The sequence below is a fragment of the Acomys minous genome (assembly GCF_964271855.1).
Source record: "Acomys minous genome assembly, chromosome: 4".
NCBI classification, from domain to species: domain Eukaryota; kingdom Metazoa; phylum Chordata; class Mammalia; order Rodentia; family Muridae; genus Acomys; species Acomys minous.
In genome coordinates this window covers 47,823,051-47,845,084 of record NC_140486.1, presented here as the reverse complement: position 1 = coordinate 47,845,084, position 22,034 = coordinate 47,823,051, and the positions used below count along the sequence as shown (strand labels likewise).

The 22,034-nt window shown below is 49.8% G+C and overlaps 1 protein-coding gene across 4 annotated transcripts in view; it reads right to left on the bottom strand.

The window, feature by feature from the left end:
* ARAP3 (ArfGAP with RhoGAP domain, ankyrin repeat and PH domain 3) overlaps window positions 1–8,437 on the bottom strand; it is a 28,864-nt gene extending 20,427 nt beyond the window's left edge. For 2 of the 4 annotated variants that reach the window (XM_084779421.1, XM_084779423.1), the window contains exons 1-8: window positions 8,344–8,406; window positions 6,166–6,706; window positions 6,002–6,063; window positions 5,789–5,900; window positions 876–1,073; window positions 672–741; window positions 309–429; window positions 23–207 (exon numbers count right to left, since the gene is read on the bottom strand). In XM_084779421.1, coding sequence (XP_084635547.1) covers window positions 23–207; window positions 309–429; window positions 672–741; window positions 876–1,073; window positions 5,789–5,900; window positions 6,002–6,063; window positions 6,166–6,689 — 1,272 coding nt within the window. In that variant the 5' untranslated portion in view covers window positions 6,690–6,706; window positions 8,344–8,406. Of the gene's footprint in view, window positions 1–22; window positions 208–308; window positions 430–671; window positions 742–875; window positions 1,074–5,788; window positions 5,901–6,001; window positions 6,064–6,165; window positions 6,707–8,343 lie in introns of all 4 variants that reach the window. The other 2 variants (XM_084779424.1, XM_084779422.1) reach the window with 2 other exon arrangements.
* Between the last annotated feature and the right edge of the window lie 13,597 nt (window positions 8,438–22,034).

The following is a 22,034-nucleotide window of genomic DNA, read 5'->3' as shown; positions in this document are numbered from 1 at the left end:
GCCCACGCCCAACCCTCTTTACCTGCTCACTCTTGTACAGAGCCAGCTCTCCGGGGATCAAGGCAGCAAACACCTTGGCCTTGTGCCCGCGCAGCTCTAACATGCCGGTGCGGAGGGGCCGTGGTGGGTGAGGGGGCCGGGGGTGGCCCAGGAGACGCTGCTCCTTCAGGCAGGATTGCAGTGTGGAGCACCATATGTCACGCTGAGCTGGTGTTGGGGAGGGGGGGGGGATGGTCAGCGGGATGTATTCTAACTGAGCCTTCCCTCCTGGCCTAACCTCGGGGAGGAGGGGGGGCTCTGATACTCACCCTCACTCTCCGTGCGGAACACAAATACTCTCTGGCCGGTGATGACCTGGAATTTGTTGTCCTTGCTGCTTCGGGTCATCTCGATGGCAGTCAGAGGGATCACACCTTTGGGGAAGGGGTCCTAAAAAGAAAACCCAGTGACCCACGGGGACAGGAACTGAGCTGCACGCACTGAACTTTTCGTGAGACCAACATCCCAGTCGGCATGGTTACAGCTGCCGAGTCAGTTACCTCAGACGCTGACAAGGAGGCAGCTGTATCCGTCCGCCTCCCATGGGCTCCCGATCCTTCTAGTCCTCAGCCTCTCTTAGCCCTCCCTACCTTTCTCTCTCTGGTTTCCATGTAGCAGTTCCAGTCCCTTACCTTGTCACTGCCAAAGTACATCAGACTCCTCCCATTGAACTGCACAAACCGTCTCTGGAACACATAATTTCTGAACAAGGAAGAGACTAAGGTCAGTTCAGTGTTTAGGACTACATGCTGTGGGTGGTCACAGGGCCCTAGAGCCCGTCCTCTACCCTCTCATCCCTCTTACTTTCCCTTCCCTTCCCTTCCCAGCAACCCTACCCCTGAGGTGAGAGCTTGTCCAGCCAGCCGCTGAGCAGAGGCATGGGACGATCTGCTGAGGAGGAGAAGCTGGCATAAGGCGAAATGAGGTCATCACTGGTCTCCTCTGCATCCTGGGTGGGTAGCGAAAGAACGGAGTCCCCAGGTAGCTCGAGGCTGGCGTAACCAGCATCCTCCCGTGTCTCCAGATCCTGCCTGCTGAGCATTATGGGTGCAAGGGGGGAAGAACACAAGTCAAACCAAGCGCCTTCGACCATCTCTTGGTAAGTTTCCTATGCCTGCCCGTAGCACCTGCAGCGTGTCTGGCAGGCACAACCTCTGCTTTGTAAATAAATGAGGTAGAGAAGCTGGCAGCCCAAAAGGTGGCCACAAAGCTTCCTCCTGAGTGTGCGTGCATGTTGCGCAGTCCTCTTGCAACTGGGTCAAGCCCTCTATTATTCCAGTGGTGCTCAGCCTCAGCTTTTAAAACTTGGGAAGCTTTAAAAGAATATCAGCACGTGGGTTTTTATCACCGGCACTTACATTTTAATCTCTGGGAGTTAGGGCCACGCACCTGTAGCTTTAAAAGCTCCCAGGCTGTGGTACAACTAAGTTTGAGAACCACTACTCTACCCTGTCTGTTTCTTATTTCACTGAGACACTGAAGCAATCAGACAAGAACCCCACAGACTCACAGCGCCATATCAATCCAATTTCACACACATGCTCTGCCTACCTCCTGTGACTGTAATAAACACCTGTCTACAGCCAGGCTCTCCTCCATGCGCCTCATCCCACAGCTCTCACCTACACCAAGACACCCCTGCAGCTTTTCTCCCCTTCCCCTCCATACACCTCTCCACCAAATTGCTCTTAGTCACTCACAGACACATACAACATCCAGTATAAAAACTGTCTGTTTCCCTCCGCTTCTGCCATTAACAGTCATTCCAAATCTTTGTTCTTTGCAGGAAAAAAAAAAAAAAAAAGAATGCAGGGATATTGTCTGTTGTTTCTACTACTCTCTGTTCCTCCTTATTTATTTATTTATTTATTTATTTTTGGTTTTTCAACACAAGGTTGCTCTGTGTAGACTTGGCTGTCCTGGAACTAACCCAGGCTGGCCTTGAACTCACAGAGATCCACCTGCCTCTGCCTCCTGAGTGCTGGGGTTAAAGGCGTGCCATGCGCCGCCACCGCCTGGTTTCTAGTCTTTCTTAAAGGCACTGATCAGACTCTCGCCCTGACCACTCCTTGTCACAGTCCCCAGTGCCCTCCAGGATTCTGGAGCTCAGGTCTCGGTCTCAGCCCGCTCAGCAGCAGCTTCCAGTTGGCCTCCCTCCCCTCAGACAACCTTCCCTTGCCTTCAGTGAGTGACATCATCTTCTCCTAGCTTGCCTTCTCCTTCTCTGGCTATTTTGGTCCAGTCTGTTTAATGGCTCTTTCTTCCTCTTCCTCAAACCTCTGGGTGTAGGAGAGCACAGAGGCTCTGGCCTGGACCCTCTTCTCCCCCATACTCCCTCTAAATGCTGATAGTTTCCATACTGAAATCTCTGGCTCAGAGTAGCCCACCCAAACGACAGGCAGATGTGGTCAGTGGTCTTATTTGTCATGGACTCTTGGATGTGCTAAACACTTCAAGCTTCGTGTCTGAAGCAGAGCTCCTGGCCCTTCTCCTCCCTCCTGTTTTTGACGCACAGTCTTCCTGTCTCAGACCGCAACTTCATCAACTCTTTGGTGCTCAGAACCATGCTATCCAACAGAAATCAGCAAGGACTACATACGTAACTTGGCAACATTTGAAAAAAAAAAAAAAAAGAAATATTGAGGTTGGAGAGATGGTTCAGCACAGCCAAGAGCACTGGCTGCTCTTGCAAAGGACCCTGGTTTGATCCCCAGCACCCACATGGTAGCTCACAACCATCCATAACACCAGTTCCAGGGGATCCAACACCCTCTCTGACCTCTGTGAGCAACCGGCGTGCATCTGGTACACAAATACAAGCAGTCAAGCACAGATGTACATGCAGCCAAAACACTTACACACATAAAATAACTTTTTAAATGTTTTTAAAATAGTTAATTTTAGTGGGCCATACTTTATATAACCCAATATATCCAAAACATGTTTTAGTATGTAGTCAGTGTAAAAATCACTAAGATAGGGCTGGAGAGATAGCCCAGTGGATAAAGTACTCCCTACATGAACACAGCAACGTGAGTTCAGATCCCAAGCATGCATGAAAAGCCAGGCATCCCGTTGGAGGATGTCTATAGGCCAGCAATGAGGAGCCGAGGGAGGTGGCTCCTCAGGGTTCAATTGCTGGCCAGCCTAGCCAAACTGTTAACTCCAGGTTCAGTGAGAGATCCATCTCACAAAAAAAAATAAAATAAAATAAAAAAATAGAAAGACAAGTGATGTCATTCTCTGGTGTCCACACACGCATGCATGGGCAAGTGCACCTGTGCACACATATATGTCCATGTAAACATACATCCCACGCGCATGAAAACATTGCTAAGCTATTGTGCCCTGTGTATGTTGTATTCCTCTAGTAAGCTCTGGCAGATGCTTTACATTTCAGCTCTTCTCAAAGCAGACCAGCGCAGCGTCTCAGGTGCTCAGTAATCACACGTGCTTAGTAGCTGCCATTCAGGACAGCAGAGGCTCCTGCTGAAGCCCTCGAAGTTAACGCTTGACTGCTACGCTTGCTCCTCTCATAGAGCAACGTCACATGAGCCACTTGCCACCAACTCCACTCCCATCACTGCCCTCTCAGATCTCCCCCCTAGATTACTGCAAAAACCCTCTTAACCTGCTCTGCCACTTTTGCCTCCACATCATTCTCAGCAAAGCAAACAGAAGGGCCCTTTCACAACCTATGTCAAAACTCCCCCAATGGCTTTCCCATGTCACTAAGTGTAGCAGTGACTATCCCTACAGCGCCTACCCATGGGGGCCCCTTTACTTTTGCTATCACTCCCTTTAAGTCAGACGCACCTGACCCAGGCACTCCACAGCCTCTGCACTGCGCCTGCATCTCCCCAGGGTGTGTTCTCACCATCCCCTCAGCTTAGGATACACTGTCTCCAGAACTCTCACAGCCAATTCTTCAACTCAGGTCCTTCAACTCGTTGCTCAAATGTTATCCTCTATATCCTCCTCCTCCCTCTCTCCTTTTCCTCCTCCTCCTCTTCTTCCTCTCTCTCTCTCTCTCTCTCTCTCTCTCTCTCTCTCTCGTATACCTGTGTACGTGTCTATATGTGTGTGTGTGTGCGTGCAAGTGCATACAGCCCACAGATTAATATCAGTTGTCATCCTCAATTGCTCTTCACCTTTAAAACAAACAAATAAACAAACAACAACAACAACAAAAAACCCAGAATCTCTCCCTGAACCTGGAGTTCATAGGTTCACCTAGAGCGGCTGCCCCAAGAGCTCCAGGAGTCAGCCTGCTCACTGTTCTGGCACTGAGCTTTTAAAGGCACGCTGCTCCCGAGGTTCTGCATGATTCTCCAGGAGATCTGAACTCAGGGCCTCACGCTTCACACACTGAGCTGTCTCCTCAGCCCTGTTTCCCCCTGAATGGTCCAATAACTTGCTGAGAAGCTATAGTCCTTTCTAATTCCTCCACCCTCAGCTCTCTACACCTGTTCAACTACATTGTATAAAAAAATAACAATTGCTGGAGCTGGAGAGATGGCTCAGAGGTTAGGAGCACTGACTGCTCTTCCAGAGGTCCTGAGTTCAATTCCCAGCAACTACGTGGTGGATCTCGACTATCTATAAAGGATCTAATGCCCTCTTCTGTCATGCAGGCAGAGCACTGTATACATAATAAATAAATAAATAAATAAATAAATAAATCTATCTTTTAAAAACAAACAAACAAACAAAATGCCTGGCAGTGGTGGCACACCTTTAATCCCAACAGAGGCAGAGGCAGGTGGATTGCTGTGAGTTCGAGGCCAGCTTGGTCTACAAAGCGAGTCCAGGACAGCTAAGACTACACAGAGAAACCCTGGCTCAGGAAAAAAAAAGTGCTGAGTAGTGGTGGCACAGGCCTTTAATGCCAGTACTTGGGAGGCAGAGGCAGATGGCTCTCCAAGTTCAAGGCCAGCCTGGTCTATGCAGTGAGTTCCAAGACAGCCAGGGCTACACAGAGAACCCCTGTCTTGAAAAATAACAAACACACAAGCAAACAAAAACATTTATTAACTATCTTCCTGTAAGATCAGGATGGCTAAGCTGTTGGGAGCACTTACTGCTCTTCCAGGGAACCTGGGCTCAATTCCCAGTACCTACAGGGTGGCCTGGCCCACAGCTGTCTATAATTCCAGTGTCAGGGGACCTGACATCCTCTTCTGACCTCCAAGGACACCCGGTACACACATGGTGTACAGACACACCCATACACACTAAATAAAAATACATCTTTAAAAAAAAGAGACTTTTTGTCTTGTTGTGTTTTTCAGACAGGGTTCTTCTGTGTAACCCTGGCTGTCCTGGAGCTTGCTCTGTAGACCAGTCTAGACTTAAAGTCAGAAACCCACCTTCCTCTGCCTCCCATGTGCTGGGATTAAAGGTGTGCACCACCACTGCCCCGCTGAGACTCTTTTTTAAAAGGGGGGATTTCTGTATATACCAATTTCTCTAAGTGTCTTTATCTGGCTTATCACAGTGCTCAGTGTTTGCTGAATGGGAAAATTACTTTTGAATTTTAATTGTGTATCTAGTTGCTTGTGTCCTTCCCTTGTGGTCTGTCTGCCCCGTTGATTCACTGTCTGCCTGGGAGCAAAAATGAGTCAGTTGTCTATGTCCTGCACCTGGGTGCCTGCTTGCCACTTGTTACTAGAAGCACGGCCACCATGGCCAACTTGAATGCTCCTTAAGCTTCCTTCGTCCTCCCACCTCTGTCCCTCCAAGTACTCACCTGGGTTCTGCCCTTTCCTGACAGACACCTCTGCCATCTCTCCTGTCAGGGGCTCCTGGGACCCCCACAGGCTGGACACCATAATACAGGCAACCAGGATCCATGATGTGCACTGGCAGGGTGAGGAGAGCAGTATTGAAAAGGAAGAGAGGATTAAATGGGGGCGTCTGAGATGCAGGGGGGCGGCACAATCCTCTCCAGCAACCCGCCTACCTGTGCCTGTTGTAGACCTGATCGCCGGGGTTGGGACAGTTGCCTGCGAACTGTCTGGAGTCCTGAAAGGAAATTCTGTTGGTTACTAACGGAGGCCAGCCCTCATGCCCTGTTGATCTCTTCTTCTCCTCAGGACCAGATCCCTAAGTAGCAAACCAACTCACGTGGTGTCCTGAGCTGCCTGGGCCTGGCCTCTTAAGTCCAGGCCAAAATAGATGGCATTGGGCATCATCTGCACGGGACTCCGGGCTGAAAGCTGTTCAGAGGAGGAAGGAAGGCCAGGAGAAGACCTCTGGGTGCACTCCGAGTTCCTGGATACTTCTGGATCCCAGAAGATAGGGCTCAGTGCAGGCCTCTGGGCAGTGGCGGGGCCACTGAGCCCAAACACTGTTCTGGGCTTAGGCACGGGCTTGGGGGGTTGGGTATCAGGGCCTGGGCTGGGAGTTGGCTCCATGGTACTATCCAGCTGAGAATCCAGGGAGCCCACAGCAGAGTCGGCCTGCAACAGGCGCAGGATGCGTTTCCGGTGTCCAGTGGCACTGATGCCCAAATGCCTCAGCTCCTCGTGACCCAGGCGTCGGGCCGCACCAGCTGTAGCTAGGCCATGCCGCCGGAAAGTGTCTGCATACTGCCCCAGATGCACCGCAGCCAGCCACACAGCGATGTCCAGGTCCTGAGGGGCAGCCATGGGCTCTCAGGCCATTGCTGGGGGGAGGTGCAGGGTGAAGCGAGGGCTCAGGCTGAGATTCCCCCCTCCCTACCCCAAAGACTGAGGCCTGGATGGGGTTATCGGCCTCCAGTTTTCTTTTAAGGAAAAATGCCCAAAGGCTGTGATCTGGGGACAGAGCCATGCCAGAGCACACGAGCAAACTCAATTCCTGACAGGAACTGAGGAAACTGAGACCCACGCTTGTGTTGGTCCCCAAGTGCCTGCTTCTGAGCCTTTCTCCTGCCGTCTGAGCACTCAGCTGAGGGAGCACAGAACAAAACGCCCCACTGTGGGGCAGGGTAAGGCAAGGAGATGAAGAACCAGAGGCCACTGAGGTGGCCAGATCCAGCTGCTGAGTAAAACAGGAGAGGGGCAAGCCAGAGAGGGAGGAGCAATGGACTCCACCACTCACACGGGGTTTCCAGAGCAGAGGTTCAGGGTGGACATCCTAATCCTGGCCATTCCCAGTTCCTCCTCCCCTTCCACCTATTGTCTCCCCTCAGACTTCCTTCCTGTCCCTCTAGCCTGGCCACCCCCACATCCTGCCTGCTGTAGTCAGGCTGCCCAGAGGGCCTCCGCTAGTCCCAATGTGTGGGGTCTTGGCCTGAGCAGAGGCCACCTAGGAAACAGAGATGGGAGGACCTGGTCATGCCAACGAGTGACCAAAGGCAGCCCAAGAGGCTCTTTGTTCCCTACCTGAGTATATGCATGAACACGTGTGCACCCGCACGCACACACATACACACAGACTCAGCCATGTGAATGCACACATACACACATAGACTCAGCAGTGTGAAAACACAAAGACACACAAACCCTAACTCAGTAGTGTAAACACACACACACACACACACACACACACACACATTTTTCTAGACCTTCCTTTTCTGAGCCTGCCTTCCCCCTACCCTTGTGATTAGGTCTCTATAGCCCTGCCCCATTGGGCTGGCCTACCCCTAATCCTGCTCCAAACCCTGCGTCCATCTCAGATTCAGCACTCCCAGAGTTTTAAGTTCTGCCCGGTCTTTGTCCCTACCTCACTCTACCTCCACCTAAATTTACCTTTGTCCCCAACCTCTGTGTTTGCTCTGTATTATAAAGCTTCTCTGGCCCCAATCTTCCAGACAAGTCTGAAGTTCTGTCCGTGGCTCTGGCCACCTCTGACCCTCGCCTGACCTCTGCTGCTGGGCTCTATTCCCACTGTTCTTAGCCCTGTTGCTCTCCTGAGTTCTGGGCCAGGGTTCCCTGCTCATCCCAGTGTCTTCTGGCCTGTCTGTCTATGGTGGTGTCCCCTACTCATCAGGGCTAGGTGTTAAGCCTCTGGGCCCTGAATGCACTCTTTTGGTGACTCAGTCCTGGGCTCAAGGGCATTCGGGCACTGTCTGGGAGCCAGGAGGTGCTTGCGGGATGAAGTGGAAGGTGCGGGCGTGACCAAAAGGGGCAGCGTGGGCTTGGGGGAGGGCAAGGAGGAAGGGGGCAGACGCTGGGCCACAAGGAGGGGCGGGTCGCAGCAGGGAGGAAGAAGAGAAGAGAAAAGGAGACAACATCGAGGGACCCTGGGAGCCCAAGGAGGTCCCGGAGAAGGTGATGGGGTGGAGTCTGAGAAGCTGGGCCCAAGGGCTCGGGTCCTCACCTCGCTGTGGCCTCCGTCAGCTTCAGGGTGCCGGCCGAGCTGTCGGAGGCTGGGGGGTCTGGCCGCTGCAGCACCGCCTCCCCGAAGCCCTCCCCCGACAGCCCGGCCCCGCCCCGACGGCTCGCAGCTCCTTGTGCAAGCGCCGGCCGCCTTTAGGTGGCTTGGGCCCCTTACATCAACCGCCTTGCTTATCCGGGGTCTGTACTCTGTTTTCTCCCAGAACAGAAAGTTGAGACTCAGAAACTTGTAGGAAAGGGACTAAGATCGTGTGGGCCAGGTCAGAGACGGGGGTAGAGAGTAGAAACAAAGAGAGGAAAAGCGATGCACCCGGTCCAAAGGAGAAGGTGTGGGGTCTGAAGCCCCCGCCCTCTCTGTCTCGCTCTCTGTCTCTCTGTCTCTGTCTCTCTCTGTCTCTGTCTCTGTCTCTGTCTCTGTCTCTGTCTCTGTCTCTGTCTCTGTCTCTGTCTCTCTCTCGCTCGCTCGCTCGCTCTCGCTCTCTTGCTCTCGCTCTTAGCAGGGTGAGCTGGACTCAGGCACCCAGTTAAATGGGAGATTTAAGCAGAATGGACAATACTTTCTGCTTTCGGTGCTGAGGGCTCTTCCCTGTGCTGAGGCCCCGCAGAGAAGGCTCACCGGCTCCTTTCTGTTGCCCTAGGCGCCCAGCCTAAGTTTCTTTTCCTGGGTCTCCCAAAACAAGGCTGCCTCTCTGAGGCAAACACGGTGACCAAACAAGCTTGGACCTTTTCATTCTTGGGCAAAGGCTCTTCCTTCTCCTTTCCCACCTGACACCTGCTGGAGCAGGGTGGGTGGTGGGAGGGTGCACCTCTCCACTCCCTGCGCCATTTGTAAGGGTTCCAGCACTGAAGTCTGTCCCCAAGAGCTCCAGAGACACTTCCCCCTCAGAGCAGGGCTAGTGTTTAGCTGTATGCGCGGTGTTGGAAGGTTGGGGGTGTGCTGGCCAGCGCGCTTTCCTGTTTGTATTATGAGAGGAAGTTGGCTGTGAGTCAGCAGACACAGAAACTGTCAGTAGCTAGAGGAAGACCCCAGCTTCTATGGGGGTGGAGGGTGGGGGAGAGCAGGGAGTGGGAGGAAGTGGGTCCCATCTCTCCTTGCTGTCCCAGCTCAGGGAGCGACTGCTGTCTTCAGCTGCCTACAGCCTCACTTCCCCAGGGCCTTCCCTTTTAGAAAAGGGATGATAATAATAATACTTAATAATTAAAAGGCCCATAATAATAGCCACCAATTATTGAAAGCAGCCGCTGTCCCAGGCCCTGTGCAAACATTGCTCTGAAAACTTCAATTACATATCACAAATGTTCATATAAAAGAGAGGAAATTTTACAACCTTTATTTTATAGATAAGGAGACAGGACAGTTTACTGACGCGATCAAGCTAGAAAGCAGCAGACTCTCCAGGTCACCCACAAACTCTAGATAGGATCCCTGACAATGGTCCCTAGGCTAGAAGACTCCCTCCTTTCCGCCGGTCGGTCAGTCGTGGTGGCAATGCTCCTTTCTGATCTTCAGCCATAAGGCATGAAATTAACCAAACTTCCTGCTGTAAAACCAGCCTAAGACAGGGCTTAGCAAGAGATCTAGGGACTGTCCTTAAACTGCATGATGGGTGGTCTGTGGCCCCTCCCCCACAACCTCCTTGCTCCTGTTTTCTTAGCTCTCTCAGACCCAGGCCCCTACCCTCTCACAGGAATTTCCTCTTATCAAATCCTTGCCTAGGCGGTGCGGCTTCTTGTTGGGAGACAGGCTGACCCTGGAAGAGAGGGAAATTACAAATAAAACAATAACAACCACCACCAACAAAACAAACTACAGTGTTCCAAGATACGTGCTTGGCGCTAGCGGGTATCCTGGTAAGGTGCAAAAATTCCAACCTTTTTTATTTTGTTTCCTTTTGGCAGCTGGGTAGAGCATATGAACCTCATTTCACAATCATGTTTTAAAATGCATAAAATAAAATATATAGGAGTATAAAGGAAACCAATTGTATTGCAATAAAGTTATAAAACTATTTTAATGTGGTATAGTAATGTATGTGCTTTTTTTATTAATGCTTTAAATAAGATCAAGTGTTAGGTTGATACCTCACATAATTTTAAAACAGTAATGAACATAAATGATGTTTTAAGGATCTACAATACGATGGGGTGGAAATGCGCGCGATTTCTATTCCTAACAAAAGCTATAATTATGGCTAATACAGCTGGCTTGTTATCAGTTTTGTAGCTGAAGGAAATGGTAAACATCGCCAATTTTTCTCCCATCTGAGTTCCGAGCGAAGGACACTAGGGTCAGGGCAGAGCCACAGAGAGAAAGACCTGGCTTCTGCTCTTTGACTCTATCTTCTTCTCAGTTCAATGATATGAGATATGTAGAAAACTTCTGGTCCTTGGATTGTATTTCCTTCTCTCTTCCCCCTCAAGTATTTTTCCTCTTATTTTTCTTTCCTTCTCTTCTTTTCTTTCTGTAATTTAATTTTAAAAAAATGTTTTTTCCATAGCTTTATCTGGTTGTGTCTGTGTACTTCTTGCATGCAGTCCCTGCAGAGCCCAGAAGAGGGCATCAGATTCCCCTGGAACTGGAGTTACAGGAAGTTGTGAATTGCCTTGTGGGTGCTGGGAATCAAACCCAGGTCCTCTGGAAGAGCAGCCAGTGCTCTTCACTGTGGGGCCATCCCTCCTGTCCCCTCTGCTCTTTCTATACTTGCATTTCCGTCTCTCTTGCTCTGTTCCACACCTCCTCCACCTTGGATACATTTCTGTCCCCACCCCCACCCCCATCTCTGATCTCTCTGGTTTGTTTGTTTTCTGTATGTCTGTCCCTCTGCCTTCTGTCTCTCTGTGCATCTGGGTTCTCATAATCCATCCCTGAAGGCATAGAGCTGATTCAAGGGCAATCCCATAGCCTAGGCTCAGCAAGACAAAGAAAATTCTCTGATTTTTAGAAGACCAGTTCTCAGCCTGTGGGTCGACCACTTAAGTAAGGGGTCAAACAATCCTTGTTTAAGACCATTGAAAACCACAGATATTTACATTACAGTTCATAACTGTAGCAAATTTACAGTCATGAAGTAGCAAGGAAAATAATTTCATGGTTTGGAGGGTCGCCACAACATGAAGAACTATATTTTTTGTTTGATTGGTTGGTTTGGTTTTTTTCAGAACAGGGTTTCTCTGTGGAGCTGTGGCCGCACCCGGCTTGAAGGTGTTAAAGGGACCACTGAGGTAGACTCTCTAGAAGAGGAGTACCCAGGACCTCAGGCGCTGACTGAATCAGAAGGCTTTCCCCCCACCCGCCCCCCTTTTCGTTAGCCTAGAAGCAGGTCAAGTGGGAGGTGACTGAGAGTGAGGCACGGGTGGGTGGCGAGCTCCTCCTTTCGCAGACAACACCAAAGCCCCTGTGCCTGTGCCTGTGCACCCAGCCGGTCTTTCCCACACCCTTCTCCATGGACTGCAGTGCGGAGGCTCTGGGCGTTGAGGCCTCCCCTGTCCCCTTCCATGCCCCTTAAGCAATGCTCGGGTCGCATGTGAAGGTCTGGCAGGCATGGCTCAGAGCAGATGTGCATCTGTAGAGATATGAAGGAGTGACAGGAAGGAAAAAGCCTAGGTAACTGGGCGGTGAGCATCCTTGGAAAGCTCTCTTTGTTTCCAAGAGGCCAGGCCGGGTCCCTACTAGCTCCTGAGTCAGATCCTCCCTGGCGGTCCTGCTGTTCTCACTGGGAAGATGGTGGTGGTGATCTTGACCAATGAGAAGGCTCCTCCCCAGCCCCGCCCCGTCTAACTCCGCCCCCTGCATTATTGACCCGTTCAGAGCGGCCTGCATTAAGAAACCCAAATAGAAGCTGTAGGAACCACAAGAACCAAAGTCTTTTTTTTTTTTTTTTTTTTTTTTTTGTTTTGTTTTTCGAGACAGGGTCTTTCTGTGTAGCCTTGGCTGTCCTGGACTCGCTTTGTAGACCAGGCTGGCCTCGAACTTACAGCGATCCTCCTGCCTCTGCCTCCCGAGTGCTGCGATTAAAGGCGTGCGCCACCACGCCCAGCTCCAAAGTCTTGATACAAACACAAAATACGAACAGGTTCTTCACAAAAGGTCTTAGAACCCACTGCAGCCCTTCTGGGCCTCCACAAACTTAGTCTTTGGGTTCGGTATCTCTCCAAGTCTCTTCCCAAAACCAGCCCAGTTCTTTTCTCTCCCATGCTCTTCCCGTGTGGTTTCATTTGGTCTCAGGCATTTTTCAGGCAGAGAGAAAGAAACATGGCATTGGGAAATACTAGCTCTTAACTCTACCGTAAGGGACAAAAGGGGCATTAGTGAGCAGGAGATGGGGCAGAACTTTTCTCCTCTTTTCCCAACCCAGACAAGACACTGCCGTCTTTGTCACTCTGAAGTCACATTGCTTACACAAAGCAGGTGCCGCATAGTGATTAAGAACAAAGTCTTGGGGCTGGAGAGATGGCTCAGAGCTTAAGAGCACTGACTGCTCTTTCTAAAGGTCATGAGTTCAATTCCCAGCAACCACATGGTGGCTCACAACCATCTATAATGAGATCTGGTTCCCTTTTCTGGCATGCAAGCCAGAATACTGTATACATAATAAATAAATCTTTAAAAAAAGAAATAAAGAAAGAAAAGAACAAAATCTCACCCAGCAGTGGTGCTGCACACTTTTCATCCCAGCACTTAGGAGGCAGAGGCAGGCAGATCTCTGTGAGTTCAAGGCCAGCCTGGTCTACAGAACTATTTCCAGAACAGCCTGGGCTACACAGAGAAACCCTGCCTCAAAAAACAAAGCAAAAAAAGAAAGAAAGAAAGAAAGAAAACAATAACAAAAGAAAAGGAAAAGAAAGAAAAACTTCTGTACAATAAAACCCGACACTAGTTCAACCAGCTGTGTGTGACCTGAGCAAGTAATGTAACTCTCTGTGCACCAGTTTCCTTTTCTGAAAACATGGAAATGTAGCAGGGCTGTTGTGAAGACCAGTCCATGGAAATACATGAGTAATGCATGAAATGGACCTGATTCACAAATGCTTAGTAAGCATTCCTCGGCAGTATCCTTACCAGTCACTTGCCTGGTAACTCCGGAAATAAATTCTGTTTGCCTACTTGGTACCCCATCACCCAGGCTGTTTTAATCAGTCGGCCTGTGCCTCTTTGTTTGTTTGTTTTGTTTTGTTTCAAGACAGGGTTTCTCTGTGTAGCCCTGGCTGTCCTGGACTCAATTTGTAGAGCAGGCTGGCCTCAAACTCACATCAATCTGCCTGCCTCTGCCTCCCGAGTGCTAGGATTAAAGGCGTGTGCCACTATGCCCGGGTAAGAAAGCATGTCTTAACCTTTTTGTTTAACTTTGGAGATACATGCTTCCTCTTCTTCCTCCTCCTCCTCCTCCTCTTCCTCCTCCTCCTCCTCTTCCTCCTCCTCTTCCTCTTCTTCTTCCTCTTCCTCCTCCTCCTCCTCTTCTTCTTCCTCCTCCTCCTCTTCTTCTTCTTTTTCATTGTTGTTTGTTTTTGGAGACACGGTTTTTCTGTGTGTGGCTCTGGCTTTTTTAGATTCACTTTGTAGACTAGGCTGGCCTTGAACTTATAGAGATCCACTTGCCTCTGTGCCACACGCCCGACTGAGAGCCATGCTTTTATTTTATCAGATTGTAAGCCTGGTAGTCCCCACCCTATGACTTCACTTAACAAAATAAGTGATGGTGGTGGTGGTGGGTGGGCTTCTTAGCATCCCTTTGAGATGTAACTTGAGAGGCCACCAGTATTGCATAATTTAGTTGCTGCTAAAACACTTTAGTGTGACTCTCCCAAGCTCACTCTTGTGTGTATACTGTCCATCCCTTGAGCACATCTCTTTCTACTACCCACCCCATTCAAACCTGTGTCAAAAATCTCTTAATCCTGGAACTCACTCTGTAGTCCAGGTTGGCCTCGAACTCATGGAGATCCACCTGCCTCTGCCTCCCAAGTGCTGGAATTAAAGGCATGCACCACCCTTGCTGAAATTCTTTGCTGAGGCACTTGCACAGCTTCTGCCTTTACCTGAGTCTCTATTTTAAAAATTCTCCTGAGGTTCCCCTAGGTGGCAGTGTGGAGCTGCGTTTTTAGCTCCCCGACCCCACTGTTGCTGACATTATGCCCCAATTACTCCACATTATACACTCTGTTGTGTTTCCACCGTCTTCCCAATTCCCAGCTGTCTTCTTGTCAGTTTTACCTCTTTTGATGTTTTTTGTCCTATTTCCTGTCACTCCTGCGACACCTTATCACTTCCAAGCATCGGCCTCTACTTCCCCTGCCTTCACCCTCCACGGGGCAGAGGGCACAGCCTTCACCTACACGAGGTCCTGATGTGATGGGCCGGCGTGGAGGAGGGAATTCTGAGGAGCAAGTATTCCTACTCAATTCTTTCTTAATTGCCTTTTAAAACCTATGTATGAGTGTGTGGTGTATGTGTGAGGGCTTTTGTGCATGCATGCATTTTTGTGCATGTGGGAGCCTTGGAGACCAAGGTCCATGTCAGGTGCCTTTTACTGTCACTCTCCTTCTTATTTATATTAATTATATAAGGTCTCTTTCTTTCTTTCTTTCTTTCTTTCTTGTTTTTGTTTTGTTTTTTTTTTTGAGGCAGGGTTTCTCTGTGTAGCCTTCGGTGTCCTGGACTCACATTGTAGACCAGGCTGGCCTTGAACTCACATTGATCCACCTGCCTCTGCCTTTCGAGCGCTGGGACTAAAGGCGTGCACCACCATACCCAGCTCTATAGGGTCTCTTATTAAGCCCAGAATTTACTAATTGCCTAAGCTGGCTGGCCATATAACTCTGGGAATTCTCCAGTCTCTGTACACCACTGTCTTAGTAAGGCTTTCTATTGCTGTAACAAAATACTGTGACCAAAAACCAAGCTGAGGAGGAACAGGATTATTCAGCTTACAGCTCCACATTGATCTTAATGACCAGAGAAAGTCAGGGCAGAAACCCAAGCAGGGCAGGAACCTGGAGGCAGGAGGTGATGTAGAAGCCATGGAGGGACTGCTGCTTACTGGCTTGCTTTTCCATGGCTTGTTCAGCCTGCTTTCTTATAGAACCCAGGACCACCAGCCCAGGGCTGGCCCCGCCCACCATGGGCTGGGCCCCTCCCCCCATTGATCAGTCATTGAGAAAATGCCTTACAGCTGGATCTCATGGAGGCCTTTCCTCAACTGATGACCTTCCTCTCTGATGACCCACACTTGTGTCAAGTTGACACAAAACCAGGCAGTACAAACTCCATGCCCACTGACTTTTCGGTGGGTGCCGAGTGTTAGCATGTGACTAACTTTGTCTTCTGCCCACGTGTATGTTCCAGGATCCTGCCACATCCTCTACACCCAGGACAGAGCCAAAGCAGCTACCCACAGGTGCTCCAGTCCAACCCCACAGATTGTGTCAGGGGGGACCTGCACTGCCCCTCCTAGCTGCAGGTGTTCTCAGACCCTGGACAGCAAACACAACAGCCTGCTCTTCCTGGACTTGGCCAACATTTCAGCCTTTTAAGCCCCTGTCGTGGTCCCACTGTCAGCAGGAAGCAGTCAAAGACATTGATTTCTTCACCCCCTAGTCACTACAAAAGGCTGGAATGGTGTGCTTAGACTGAGGACAAACAGCCCCAGGTTCTCCTAGCACTCCTCAGTCCCTATCTGCTGCGGGACATGGCTGACACACCCTGCCCTCTGCCCTAAACTTTCCAGGACAGAGCTTTTCTTTCCCTTTCACCTGGACATTTTACTGCTTTTGCTTTCTTTTCTTTTCCCCTCTTACATACATTCATATACTTTAATGTACCTTACATGAAAAACAATCCAATTTCCTCATTTTTGTTTTGGGGTTTTTTGTTTTGTTTTGTTGTTTTTGTTTTTTGTTTGTTTTTTTTTGAGACAGAGTCTCTCTGTGTAGCCTTGGCTCTCAGTTTTTAATTATAGGAAAAGGGAGAAATGTTAGCATACTGCCCCAGTCTGCCTAGCAACCTATGATGTCATTACCTACCTGCCACTAGGAGTGCCCTGCCCAGTATATAATAGGACAAACCCACCTCATCCCTTTCTCTTTCTTCTCCATATCGTATCTGTTGTGTGGCACGTATTTCATATTTCCCTGTGGAATCTGTCAGGTCCTTATACTGGCCCAGCAGGCACTTTACCAACTGAGCCACCTGCCTAGCCACTTGTTTCATCTTTTCCCCATATTGTCACCAAGTGTCCCTGGACTAGCCACCAGCTCCAGGGTTAAGAGATGGAACATGAGACTATAGAGAGCACCATCTGCATGGAAGGGAACATTCACCTGAGAATCCATCCTCACCCCCCAGGAAACATCATTACAAGGCAAGAGTCACTCTATCGGAATGCAGTAGTAGAGACGGCTCCTCCTGGCTCTGGGGAACGGTAGAGATGTTATAAAAAACCTCTGCTTGAGTTGAGTTAAGTGGACGGAGTGAAGAGAGCATGCTAGATAGAAAAGCCATAAGTGCAAAGGCCCTGAGGTAGAAGCAACCCTGGAGAGTGTGAGAGAACAAAGAGAAAGAGCGTGGAGCCTCACTGAGGATGAAGAGACAAAGTCACGCAGGCTCCTGCAGATCTTGGCTGGGATTTGGTCTCTGGGGAGCCATGGGGAAGTGTAAGTATGGAGGGTTTGAATGTTAAGAGATGATGATGCCAGGGCTGGCTAGAGTCAGCACTGCCCTCCTCACTACCAATTCCTCAGGCTTGAAGCCTGGGCCATTTCCCCCCTCCCCCATTCCAGGCCCCAGAGTTACCCTCTATCCGGCTCTTGCAAGCTGCCTTCCTTGCATTTTTGTGACAATGAGGTCATCAGGGGTGGGGAGGACAGAGAATTCCAGGCCTCTAAGCCTCCTTTATCTCTGTCAGCTGGGATAGTGATGGGGGAGGGGAGGAACAGGCATGAAACACTTCCCTTCCCCCATTCCCACCCCCACATCTGGACCCAGCTCCTGCCCCCCTAGGCTGTTGGCAGCGTAAGTTGTATTACACAGAGATATTTTTATGCAGTTTTACTGCTGAGACATTTTATGAAGGTCATGTAGTATAGTACCACAGCCACCACAAAATGCCTCTGGGGCCTTGGGCAAGTCTCTCTCTGGGACTCATCTTCTCTATGCAGACATTAATGGACAGCACTGTTCAATAGAACTTTGTGCAGTGAAGGGCACATTTCATATCTGTGCTGTCCAATGTGAGAGCTCCAGGGGCCGCATGTGGCCTGGAGACATCGCAATGTCACTGGTGAGACCAAAGAACTGAGTTTGTGATCTAATTGTGACTAAAGAGCCTCTTGTGGCTACTGGCTACCTTGTGGGAGAGCACAGGCTGATCTTCAGGGTTTCAAGACCCTAATAACATCTGTGGATCATCTCCCAACCCTGGAAAAGTATTCGGGCACCTGGTCTCCTCCAGCCCGACTCCTGTATCCCAGACAGGTAGGGTACGCAGCAAACTGCCTGGGCCTCCACCGCCCCCCCACAGGCTTCTCTTCCCTTATTTTGACAGGAAAATGCAGGTGTGGAAGCTGGGCGGTGGTGGTGCACGCCTTTAATCTCAGCACTTGGGTGGCAGAAGCAGGTGGATCTCTGTGAGTTCAAGGCCAGCCTGGTCTACAAAGGGAGTCCAGGACAGCCAGGGCAAAAGAGAAACCCTGTCTTACAAAACCAAACCAACCAACCAACCAAACAAACGTGGCAGAGTAAAATGAATGGCAATTAGGACCTCAGGAAATATCTTGGAGTCAGAACTTGTACTTAGCATGATGCACTCCACACACATCCATAGAAAGGCAAGGCTGGGTGGTTGCATTAGGAAAGTGCGGTGTCTGTTCAGTTCCCTGTTCTTCCTCTTTACAAACCACTGCACTGCCCCTGGGCCAGTCCCTTCTTGGGCATAGAACCCTACAGGAACATGAAGCTTAATCTGGAGATGGAGCTGTGTCCTGGCCTTGAGCTGTTTGTGAACCAGGGCTCTGAGAGGACCCAGAAGATGGGAAACTGTTTCGCTGTCTGTGCTACTATAACAAAACACCTTAGACTGAGTAACTTATAAACAACAGCAAATGCATTTCTTGTAGCTGTAGACACAGGGAAGCCCAAGATCAAGGTCCTAGCAGGTCTGGTGTCTTGTGAGGACTTCTCTCTGAACACAAGACAGTGTCTTGTTACTGATCTACTGGCAGGAGGTGGGGGAGGGGCGGGGCAGGAGGGGATATGCTTTGGAGCTGGGCAACCATAGCACACACCTTTAGTCCCAGCACTCAGGAGGCAGAGGCAGGAGGATCTCTGTGAGTTTGAGGCTAGCTTGGTCTACAGAGTGAGTTCTAGGATAGCCAGGGCTACAAAGAGAAGAATCTCGGCCTCTAAAAGCCAAAAACAAACAAATAAATAAATCAAAATTTAAAAATGTTTTGACATCATGTGAAAAAGGGACAAACTTTATAAGTTCCTTTATAAGGCATGGATCCACTCCTAGCCACTCTTGAAGACTTCCTAATGTGATTGATTAAGTTCAGCTGGAATTTTTAAAAAGATTTATTTATTTATTATTATGTACACAGTACTCGACCTACATGTACACCCACAGGGCAGAAGAGGGCATCAGATCACATTATAAATGGTTGTGAGCCACCATGTGGATACTGGGAATTGAACTCAGAACCTCTGAAGAGCAGTCAGTGCCTTTAACCTCTGAGCCATCTCTCCAGCTGGAGTCTTGAAGTCAGCACATTCAGACTATAGCAGGGACAAGGCTAAGTGGTCTTTCCCTCCGCTTCAGCTCAGGCCTTTGGCTCTTCAACTGTGTACAGTCCAGTGACTGTCCTGCTCTTCTGCATCTACCTTCTGCCTGGTACTGTCTCTTATCCAATGCGACCTACCCACACATGCCATCACTGCCCAAAGCATCTAAGGGGCAGACTCTGGCATCACCTAGGAATACACAGACTTGAGGAGGCCCAGAAGGAAGGAGGGAGGCAAGAGTGTCCTTTTCATCCTCTCAGGAAGCCCTTCCACTGACCCCATTACAAGGACAGCTTTCTCCAAGAGACACACTTTTTGATCCAGATACCCTGACTCTGCTTCCTGTCCCCACCTGCCTTCTCCCCCCTCAAGTCTCAGTGTCAGCTCCTTTCCCTCCATAGCAAGGCCCGCGTTGGTTGGTTCCTACCCTCTGGCGTCTCGACTTTGACTCCAGCCCAGATGCAAGAGACATTGGATTCGTGTTCCTACTGTGACCACAGGGTGGGACACAGGTGGGAAATAGCCCATAGGAAACAGATTTTCTTAGACAAACCTTCTAGAAGTAGAGAGAGCCTGTGGCCAATATCCAGATGGAATCTGGGGAAGTTAGGGCTGAGGAACAGGAAATAGTGGCAAGGGAAGATGCAAGGCAGGCTGGTGTCAACACCCTGCAGTCTGGACTATGGCTTCCCATGAGCCTCAAGGACTCCAGACTCTGCTTCCTGGAGCACTGGGTGAGGCTTCTCCACAGGAGGCAAGGAGACCACAGACCTTGTGATGGCCCACAGCTCTCGGCTGCTGTTTGCTTTCTGTGGGTCAGTGCTTCCCACGGAGTGAATATCTCATGCTTTTGGCTTGTAGCCTGTGGTTTTTTTTGGTGACACTTGGAAAACAAATTCTGTTCTGTGCCTCAGTAACATTTCAGCCAATTCTAGAAGAGGCCTGTATGGATTTTTCTTCAACTGGACATAGTTAGAGTCATCCAGGAAGAGGGAACCTTAATTGCAGGGCTGCCTCCATCAGGTTAGCCTGAAGACAAATGATTGGTGTGGGAGGCCTGAGTCAGCTATGGGAAGCGCCACCTCTGGTCACGTGGTTCTGGGTGGTATAAGAAAGGTATCTCATGACCCTGAAGTCATGAGAGTGGGGGAGCTAGTCCTGCCACTCACTGGCTGTAGCACTCGGGAGAGCAGGCCCTGTGTCTCACTTAGGCAGCACAGTGGAGCTGGCTCTGGGGGTATGGGTGTGGGTGTGGGTGTGGGTGGGCTGAACCAAAGGGCATGAGGATAGAAGTGCTGACCCTGCTTCCTGTTCATGGCGGCCTTGGGTGGCCCAGCCCAAGCAGGCCTCGAAAGTTCACCCTGGGGGTATGGATAAGGGAGAGCTGGTAGGCTGACCAGCTCAGCTACCATTCAGGGCTTTGAGTTGGCCCACCCCAAAATCTATATCATCTGTGAACTGTTGGGGTTATGTGAAAGGGCTGGTCCTGCTGATATCCAAAGCTATACGATCTCCATGACACAGGGCAACAACAGGGTGACTGGGAGGAGTCTCTGTGAGGATCCAATATTGATGATGTCACAGAAGCCAGAGACCTTGAACCAGACCAATGACTCATTGCCATGGACATTTGCAAGTGAAGATGTGTGGACAGAGGGGTATACTTTGGGACACACACCAGGATGAAATATTTTCTATGCTTTGTTGTTGTTGTTGTTTTTGTTGTTGTTGTGTGTGTGTGTGTGTGTGTGTGTGTGTGTGTGTGTGTGTGTTATTTTCAGGGGGCAGTTGCAAGGGTGAAGGGAGAATATAAGGGGAAGGGGAGGTGAGTGGGACTGGGGTGCATGAAGTGAAACAAAGAATCAGTAAATGTTAAAAAATAAAAAATAAAAAAAGCTGAGCAAGCCACGAGGAGCAAGGCTGTAAGCAACACTCTTCCTTGGCCTCTGTTTCAGCTCCTGCCTTGAATTCCTGCCCTGACTTCCTTCCCTTCATGACTGACTGTAAGCTAAAAGACGAAATAAGCCCTTTCCTCCCAAGTTGCTTTTGACCACTGTGACAAAAAATTTTATGTCAGTTTTTTTGTTTGTTTGTTTTGTTTTGTTTTGTTTTTTCTGAGATGGGGTTTCTCTGTGTAGCCTTGGCTGTCCTGGCCTTGCTTTGTACACCAGGCTGGCCTTGAACTCACAGGCATCTGCCTGCCTCTGCCTCCTGAGTGCAGAATCAATTGAGGGGAGGGAACTTCAATTGAGAAAATGCCTCCATAAGATCCAGCTGTAAGCTGTTTTCTTAATTACTGATCATTGGTAGGGGATGGCCCAGCCCACTGTGGGTGGGGCCATCCCTAGGCTGGCGGTCAGTGGTCCTAGGGTCTATAAGAAAGCTAAAAAGCTATGGGAAGCCAGGCAGAAAGCAGCACCCTTCTATGGCCTCTGCATCAGCTCCTGCCTCCAGGATCCTTTCCCTATTTGAGTTCCAATCCTGACTCCCCTCCGTGATGAACAGCAATGTGGAAATGTAAGCTGAATAAACCCTTTCTTCCCCAGCTTGCTTTGTGGTCATGCTGGTTTATCACAGCAACAAACACCCTAAGACGCCCGCAGTGTTTATCATATCAAGAGAAAGCTAATATCCTAAGAGACAGCAAGGAGGTGGCTGAAGGATCTGAGGAGAAAGGTTCACATCGGTACAGCCCACCTTTCATGCCACGGAGACTCCCCTCATGCCATCCCCGCTTATGTCTACCTTCTACAGCACGTGTGGCCTTCCTGTCTTATTTTCCAAGAACGAAGTTGTCACCCCTCTTTTCCAGAGTGACTGCATGGTTCATTATAAACGTGTCTTCTCAAGGCTGTACCAAATATTGTCTCAGAAGGCAAGGAAGCAAGCCACAGTCCCCA